An 8,913-nucleotide genomic window follows, 5' to 3' on the forward strand; every position below is an offset into this window, starting at 1 on the left:
CGAACCTCCCGGTTGAGTGGGAATAGGAGCCGGTGGCCAACGTGGGGCCGGGCGAGAGGAGAAGGAGGAGGAAGAGGAGGAAGAAGAGGGGCGGGAGGAGACTCTGTAGCAGCCAACACGTAGATGTACAGCCTAGCCAACTAAAAAAAAAAAAAAAAAAAAAATTAATAAAATTTTAAAAAGAAAAAAAAAAAATCTGTTCAAGTTTTCAAGTGTTTTTTTCTTAAATAGCCTCCAGACTGTCCCCAATTATTAGCTTTAATCAAAGCAGTGCAAGTTACGGACTTCAGCTACAGGTCAGGTGCGAGCTCCCTGTGGCCACACCATGCCGGCCGGTTGCCCGGTGAGCCCCCCCCGGGCCGGCCACCCCCCGGGGCTCTGCCCCACACGGAGCCGGCGCGGAGCGGAGGAGCCTCCTCTCCCTGGATAGCAGCAACTCGTAGCGATTCCCTGTTCACATTCGTGGAGATAAAATGATTTCTGAGCTCTATAGACAAGCGGTCCTTCGTCCTCGGTGTACCCAGCCTGGGGACCCCGGTGAAATGCCAGTGTTCCAGGACCCCGTGTCCCCCCTTTTCTTTCCCCGTCCCCCCCCTCTGCCCTCGCTGTCACGGTCCGGTACCCGCGCGGTGCCGGAGGGGAGCACGGCTCCTGTCGCCAAAGTCCTCGCCCTGGATTTGGGAAAAAAAAAAGCAGCATGGTGTTCCTTATCTGTAGACGGGCAGGCGGATGTGGGCGTGCTGGTGGTCCAAGAGCCTTGGCACAGACACGGTCTCGTAGCCCTTGCCCAGCATCTGCTCCTTGATGCAGGGCGGGTGGATGTCGTTGATGAGATACTCCAGGGACTGGAGGCTGCTGCTGAGGATGGAGGTATTGCAGAGGGTCTTGCTGGGCAACCCCTCGGCCGGGGGTAACCCCCCCAACTCACGGGGTCCGGCCCCCAGCTCCGGCGGGTTGTAACAGTCGCTGGTGGGGGTCACCAAGATGCTGTTCCAAGGAGGGGCGAAGTACTGCCCCACCGAGAAGTTGCCGTGCATGCAGTTCAAGGGGGACGAGCTCACCTTCTCGGCCACCCCACCCAGGCCGTAGGGGCGCGAAGCCCCCGCGCACGTCTCAGGGGACTTGCTGAGGGACCCCCCACCACCACCACCACCACCGCTGCCCCCGCTGTACATTCGCAGGTGCTGCTGCTGCTGCTTCTGCTGCCACACCAGGTAGTCCATACCCTCGGGGTAGATGCCCGCCTTGGGTCCCAAGGTGGCTGCTGCTGCCGGGTTGGAGCCCAGCGCCAGCTCGGTGCCCTTGCGGCACTCCGGCAGGACGGCGCCGGCGTAGGCCGCGGTGCCAGCGGGGAAGGCGCCGTGCTTGGCCGGGCTGGGGTTGGTGGCCACCACAGCTGGGCAACCCGGTTGGGCACCCTGCGCCTGGCACTGCTGATTGATCTGGTAGATGATGCTCTGGATGGAGGGCAGGTTGGAAGGTGGTAGGGCCAGGCTCCTGCCCGCCAGCGGCAGCACGGAGGCGGCCACCGTCACGTTGGGTGGCACGGGACCCTCCAGCTGCTTCTGGCCGCCGTGGTAGCTCAGCTGGCCGGCGCAGGAGGGACCTTGAGCTAAAGTGCTTGACGCGGGGTAAGGAGCGACGCCGACCTGGGCGGGCGAGAGCTTAGTCCGCTTCCCCTCCGAGTTCTTCACCACGCTTTTTCCGGAGGCTTTGACGATGGCCAGGAGACCCTGGTAGCCGCCGGCGTGTAGGGGGTAGGGGCTGTAACGTTGCCCCGTGGTGTCGTAGCCGTTGACCGTCCGGTTAAGGTGCTTGTGCTGGGGGACCCTGATGTTGGTGGGAAAGATCTTGATGGTCAACGGGCTGTTGGCCACCTTCTGTGCGTAGGCGTCCAGCTCGGCGGGGCTGGGGGAGCGGGGGGAATGCATGGGGGCCGCCGTCTCGCCTGTGGGGGCAAAGTGTAGGGTGAATCCAGTGCCACCAGGAGAAGGACCCTGGCACCCCAACACCCCAACAGCCATCCCCCCTCTCCTGCTCCAGCTCCCACCCACTCCCGGCAAAATCCAGGTCAGGGCACGGACCTGCCCCCTCCTCCCGCTGGCAGAGTCACTTCTAAGTGGCCTAAAATAAACTCGGTGTGGAGAATGGAAATGTCACTTTACCCAACGGGGGAATCTTTCTCCGAGATTGGATTTAAACTACATTATACAAGCAATTTCATGGGTGCTTTGCGCTGCTACGAGAACCTCACCAAAAATGGAAAAGCATTGCATTTACCAGCCATAAATCAGCAGTTCCTATAATGAGCACAAAAATGTCACTTTTATGCAATTTTACAGATGAACAAAACTGGTGAAATTAACTGTGGTAACCTACTGGAGTCAGCAAAAGCCACTGCAGAAAAAAAAAAAATTATATATGTATATATTTTTGTGCCTTTCAAACTCTTTCCCGAGCAAGTTTCTGCCATTCTGGTGTGAAAACTCATTTGTCGTACCCATTATACTTTCATTTGGAGTTTATCTTGAGTATCCAATGAGCCACCAACTGTGAAAATGATTAAATCTACAAAATCTATCTAATAGATGGAATAAATTAGGTGTTTAAAATCTCCACACACTCTCACACATGCACATACATGCCGGCACACGGGGGATGATGTTTGCTCCCGAGCCAGTCCCAAAACCCCTAGAATGGCCAGGTGATCCCTGGGGACATGGGACAGGGTGTCTGCCTGGAGCCAGGTTTTGGGTGAGATGGTCAAATCAGGGAGGGTTTGGGGCTGGCACCCCCCACCAAGCAGCCCCAGTCCTTCCCCTGCCACCAGGCATTTTTGGAGGCCCCCAGGCAGCGCAGCCCCAGGGTGGAAGGGGATGGCAGGCACCCAGCATCCCTGTGGGGAGTGCTCTGCTCCAGGTGCCACCAGGATCGATTCCTGATGCCACCACATGCCGGGTGACACTGAATTTCACTGAATTTTAGAGTTGGAAGGGACCATAGAGATCATCTAGTCCAACTCCCCTGCTGAAGCAGGATTGCCTAGAGCTAGAGCATGTTACTCAGGAGCAGCCGGACGGGTCTTGAAAATCTCCAAGGAAGGGGACTCCACACCCTCCCTGGGCAGCCTGTTCCAGGGCTCTGCCACCCTCACCGTGAAGAAGTTTCTCCTCATATTTGAGTGGAACCTCTTCTGTTCCAACTTGTGCCCGTTGCCCCTCGTCCTCTCACTGGGAACCACTGAAAAGAGTCCGGCTCCCTCCTCCTTCAACCCTCCCTTGAGATACTTGTAGGCATTGATAAGGTCTCCCCTCAGCCTTCTCTTCTCCAGACTAAAGAGTCCCAGCTCTTTCAATCTCTCCTCATACAAGTTCCTGCAGAAGAGCTGCGCCATCAGGTGCATCCAGCACACCTAACGAAGTCGTTAATTTGATCTGCGATGCCTGTCTGCGTCCCGCACCGCTGCCGGCACACGCGAGCACGAAACCAGGATTCGGGGGGAGGTCGGGGCACTGGGAGCTGCAGGGCTCCGTGTGACCCCCCCCGGGGCAGCAGAGTGATGCTGGGGAGACGCAGGAGCGAGGCCGTGGCCGCTCTCCATCCCCTCCATCCTCTCCAGCGGAGCGGCGCAGCAGTAATTGAACAGGCAGAACGGCGGAGCGTTCACCAGCCATTCCCCCCATTAAGCTAATGTTATGGGCTTTTTACAGGTGTCTTAAATAGACATTGTTATTAACGAGTATATTAAGCCAATTAAAACCGGGGCTTCTGAGGAGGATTTAATGTAGCTGCCGGGAGACAGGAGGCATGGTGTCAGCAGCTCCCTATGGGGGACACGTGCAGGGACACCGTGTCCCAGGCTGTGCCACCAGCTCTGCTGGGCATGTCCTGGGCATCAACTGGTGAACTTCCATAAAGCTCCTGAGCCTGGGTGGCACCCAAGGAACTGCACCGGGGCACACGAGCGTGCATGCTGGGCACGGGCACCCCCTGAGGCAGCGGGCACAGGGGGCTGTGAACGGGAGCCCACCTGGGCAGTGGCACGGCACGGCGGGTCGCCCGGCGCCACCACGAGCCACGCACATCTGCATTCCCCTTCATGCCAGCACTGCTGTCCTTGGAGGTGGCAGCGTTGTGAATACTCAATTAACATGACACTAATTAGCTGGTGACACTTGCAGAATCCCTAATGAGCCCATTCTGTGGAAACTCTCCTTTTCAAGCAAAAATCATTTTAAAAAAAGAAAAAGGGGCCATCGCCGGAGGGAGGGAGGCAGCAGCATCCACGGGCACCGCAGCTCCCTGCCACAAGTCACCAAAACCCTGTCACAGGTCTATGGGACACCCTTTTGGGGTGGCCCCATGCAGCCCCCCTGGGACCTGCCCATGGCTGTGGGATGGGCAGCGCTGCCCACCCCGGTGAGCACCACGGGCATCCCACCCGTGAGCCCCAGTGCCAACATGTGCCCGTGGAGCGCCGCGGCCGACCGTGAGCTGGCCCGTGGGGAGCCCGGAGCTGCTTTTTGTCACCTCCTCACGCCATCTGGCTCGGCTGTGACAAGCCACCCATCCGGTGTGTTGTCACATATCAGGGTGACGCACCCAACCCCCCGCCAGGAAAATTACAGAGCGCCCGATTTCCCGGCGGCTCCCGGCACGCCGGTGGCTCCGCTGCTCCCCCCAACCCCCCCCAACCCCTCTCCACAGTAATTACTGCTTTCTAACGGGCTGTAATTACTGCGAGATGCAAACTCTCCCAACCACTGCCGTCACCCGTCAGGCAGCCCTGACACCAGCCGCTCATCGCCGGGGTTTGCCCCCCCCTCCCTCCTCTTGAACTTGAACCATCGGAGCCAGCACATCGGGACCGGGTGGGATGTGCCAGGGACCCCCGGCTGGCACCCTTTACCTCCACCAGCCTGGGGACAGCCCCATGGACAGACACTTCTCCAAGAAGATGCTTCACCAGCTCCTGGCTCTCTCCCTCCCCTCGCCAGCATTCCCACGGGATGCAGCCAACACCCCCCACACCCCCCCACCATCTCCGGGCTCCCCCTCCTCCCTCCCTGACCTGCTCTATTTTTTCCAGCCTGCACTCAATAACAGCTAAATAATTGAATCTGCTCAGCAGCCAAAGATTTGTTTTGAATTTTATTGGAATTTTAAATTGTTTTGTTTCTTCAGTATTTTATTACTGTAAATGGAAAATGCATCGCCTGCAGTAATAATCCGATGGCTTTTTATATTACTCCGAGCTTCTGCTCAAAGCATTATTGGAAAGCCAGGCAGAAACGAGAAGCCATTATAATGGCAGCACAGGCTTATAAGATTACGCCTCCAGCTAAACAACTTTTTACTTTAGCAAATTGGCCACCAAACCCAGTTCGAGACACAGATGTAAATCCCAGACCCCGCCGGTGCCGTGATCCAGAATAAATCTCGGTTTATGGGTCGCAGAGCTCCAGCCCTGCCGTGCCCGGAGCAGCTGGGGCTGTGCAAAATGTCTGATGGGGATCCCCAGCATCTCCTGCATCCCTGGCATCCCTGACATCTCCCAAATCCCTGGCATGTCCCGCATCCCTGCCATCCCAGGCATTTCCTGCATCCCTGGCATCTTCCACATCCCCAGCATCTCCCACATCCCCAGGATCTCCCATATCCCCAGCATCTCCTGCATCCCCAGCATCCTCAGCATCTCCAGCATCCTCTGCATCCCTGGCATCTCTTGCATCCCTGGCATCTCCCACATCCCAGGCATTTTCTGCATCCCTGGCATCTTCCGCATGCCCAGCATCTCCCACATCCCCAGGATCTCCCATATCCCCAGCATCTCCTGCATCCCCAGCATCCTCAGCATCTCCAGCATCCTCTCGCTGCCTACCAACCCCCACATCCCTGGCACCCCCTGCATCCCTGGCATCCCCAGCATTCCTGAGGTCCCCCACGCTGTACCCGGCTGCAGCCACAGCCTTCAAGGGCTGGAGAAGAAGGAAAGATGGGGAGAAAGGAGGGAAGGAAGCTAACCAAAGACATCCTTATGTCAGGAGAGCCCAAGGCGAACAGGAGCCCTACGATCCAGGGCTTGTGCCGCGCAGGAGTCGGCCAGCACAAACCCACAACAGTCCCCAATTACCCCTGGCCCCGGCTCCGCTGGGACACAATGGGAGCCGGCAAAGCCCAGCTGCCGGGCCCCTAATTAACCCTGATTTTAACTGTACACTTTTAAAGGCACTAAAGCGGTTATAAAGTGGAGAACAAGGCAGGGTTAATAGCGCAGACCTAAATTGCAGGCCCGCGGGGCCTGGGCCCCATAGAAATAATAGACCTGTCTGGGCTGCTCAGCTGTCAGTCAGGCGAACAATTCGGCACCCGAGGAGCTCACAGAAGTGGCAGCATCGGGGGTCTGGCAATCAGTGTCTGCTCGGTTAAAGCAGTTGTGGGATCAAAACGGCGCCAGGAGAAGATGCTCAGCACCAGGAAGGATGCTCAGCACCGGGAAGGATGCTCATCATCAGGAAGGATGCTTGATAATGGGAAGGATGCTTGATAATAGGAAGGATGCTCAACGTTGGGAAGGATGCTCAGCACTAGGAAGGATGCTTGGTACCAGGAAGGATGCTCAGCACTAGGAAGGCTGCTGAGGACCAGGAAGGATGCTCCACTCTGCTCCCCCAGCCCGACTGCCCTGGATATCCCCTGGCCTGCTGCTGGCAGCAGCATCCCCTGGCTGAGCCCCCTCCTCCTTGGAGGAGGGCAAGTTCACCCACCAGCAATTTATGGCTTTAATTTTCTAGCCATGATGCTGCAGGAGAGGTTGCAGTTGCCCCGCTCTGGAAGGGGACAGCAAGCAGGACATTGGGGTGCACGGGGTGGGGTACATCCTGGGGGTCAGCACCCACAGAACCCCAGCCCTGAGTGAGGACTCAGCAGGGACAAGCTGAGTGGGGCCGTGGTGGCAGCACCCAGCACCTAACTGGTTAACAGCCAGCAGGAAAGACATGCGCTGCCTGCCACAGATGAGCAAGATGAGCTCCCTCCCTCTCCTCCATTCCTTCGCTCCCTTGCGAGATAAGATGGGACAAACCTTATTTTTACACATGGAAAGCACTAAAATATTTCCCGACAAATGGAAGGAGTAATATCTCGGGGGTAAATCTTTATAAAGCTGCCGAAGGTGAAGCCATGGCTGGAGCCTCGCTTGTGGCCCCAAAGGACAACCCTTTTTGACCCTTTTTCAGATGGGAACGGAGCTGATACTGGGGCTGCCTCGGCCTCTGGGGCTGCCCCACTCCTCCTGCCACAGCACAGCCCTTGGGCACACCATCCCAGCTGTCCTACCACAGAGGGCAACCAGCAGTAGGACACCCCCTCTCTCTAGGGGGTGACTGACCCCATCCTGGGGAGGGGGTGATGGTGAGAGCCTCCCAGCAGGACCAGTCTGGTACTGGAGACCCAGCCTCTCTGTGCTGGGACCTTCAGAGCCAACACCAGCTCCTTCTCCCTGTTAAAGTCTGTCTGGGCAGCAGGGTCCAGCACCTGGGCAGGGCTGGGGCTTGGCACCGTTGGTGGGCTCAGGAGAACCCGAGAGGGTTGGCCAGGGATGCTCAGCAGGCTGCAGAGGCCAGCACCTTGCCCACTGCTGGGGCACTGGAAATGATGCCCTCAGGCCATCCTGACACAACCCCCATGTCACCCCAATGCCATCCTGATGCTGCCCCAATGCCATCAGGAGGCATGCCCAAGACCTTGGCCAAGGTTTTCTGCCCCAAATCACAATGCAAAGCCCCAGTTGCTCTGCCCACCCTGGTTTCACCTGGTCCCATCACCACATTCACCCCGGGAAGGGGCATTTGCCAGGAACCATCCTGCCTTGCCCCGAGCATCCTGCCAGACCCTACCATGCCTCCCCATCCCTCGTCTCCATCCCCATCCTCGCCTCCATCACCATCCTTGTTTCCATCCCCATCCTCACCTCCATCCCCATCCTGCCCTGCTCCTCTTGCAGGAAAGCACTGGTGTTCCCAGTGCGCTGAGCTCCTGTTTCCCTCCTGCTCTGCCTTCCCAAGCTGGTGGGGCAAAAGGGCAGCAATTAGGCAGGATTTTTAATTTGCACAGGGGCAGGAAGGGGCGGGAAGGGGAGGGAGGCTGAAAGCACCGGGTGGAGGCAGGAGTAGAGGCTGGGGACCTGAGGTGTCACTCAGTGATCAGGGTGCCAATGGCTCTTATTAAAAAATAATAGCACTGCAGCCTCCAAATGAATTAAACTCCGCGTGAGCCAAGAGCTCGTACCCTGGCTTTGGGACCAGGCTCCCTGTTCCCCTCACAGCAAGGAGATCCCAATGTCTTTGAAGCTTCAAAAAGCATCAAAAAAAAAAAAAGTCCCTTTTTCGCTGCCTGCAACGCTAGGAGCAGATTTTCCAAGAGCTAAACCCTAAATATTTGCAAAACACTTGGAAGAAACCTCAATATTTGGAAAACACTTGGAAGAAAACAAACAAAACCTGGTGCGTTTCACAAATCAATAAAGTCCGTGGAAGTTTGGGTCCGAGCCCCAGGGCTGTAAAGCTGTTTGAGCAGAAACGGGCTGCCCCCTCCCCACAGGCAGCAGCTCCTGGTGTCCCCCCCACCGTGGGGCCAGAGGTCAGAGCCAGGGCCATGGAGGCGGGTGCTGGAGCCAGCGACCCCCTCCCAAGGGCAAGGCAAATCTTTGGGGGTCCCAGAGATTGAGAGGAGAGGGGGGTCAGCTGGTGGGGAGGCGGGGGGGTCAGCTGGGGGATGCTGCCCCACAGGTGACCCACAGGCAGGCATGGGGGGTGTGCAGCCCCCAGAGCCAGGGCCATGGAGGGGGGTGCTGGAGTCAACGACCCCCTCCCAAGGGCAGGGCAAATCTCTGGGGGTCCCAGAGATTGGGAA

General features: G+C 57.7%; 1 protein-coding gene across 1 annotated transcript in view; it reads right to left on the reverse strand.

The window, feature by feature from the left end:
- Positions 1 to 6: 6 nt before the first annotated feature.
- Positions 7 to 8,913, reverse strand: part of FAM222A (family with sequence similarity 222 member A) — a 16,010-nt gene continuing 7,103 nt past the window's right edge. Inside the window, exon 2 of the mRNA XM_014940021.1 lies at positions 7 to 1,948. Coding sequence (XP_014795507.1) covers positions 708 to 1,948 — 1,241 coding nt within the window. The 3' untranslated portion in view covers positions 7 to 707. The remainder of the gene's footprint in view (positions 1,949 to 8,913) is intronic.

The sequence above is a fragment of the Calidris pugnax genome, unplaced genomic scaffold (assembly GCF_001431845.1).
Source record: "Calidris pugnax isolate Ruff unplaced genomic scaffold, ASM143184v1 scaffold106, whole genome shotgun sequence".
Lineage (NCBI taxonomy): Eukaryota > Metazoa > Chordata > Aves > Charadriiformes > Scolopacidae > Calidris > Calidris pugnax.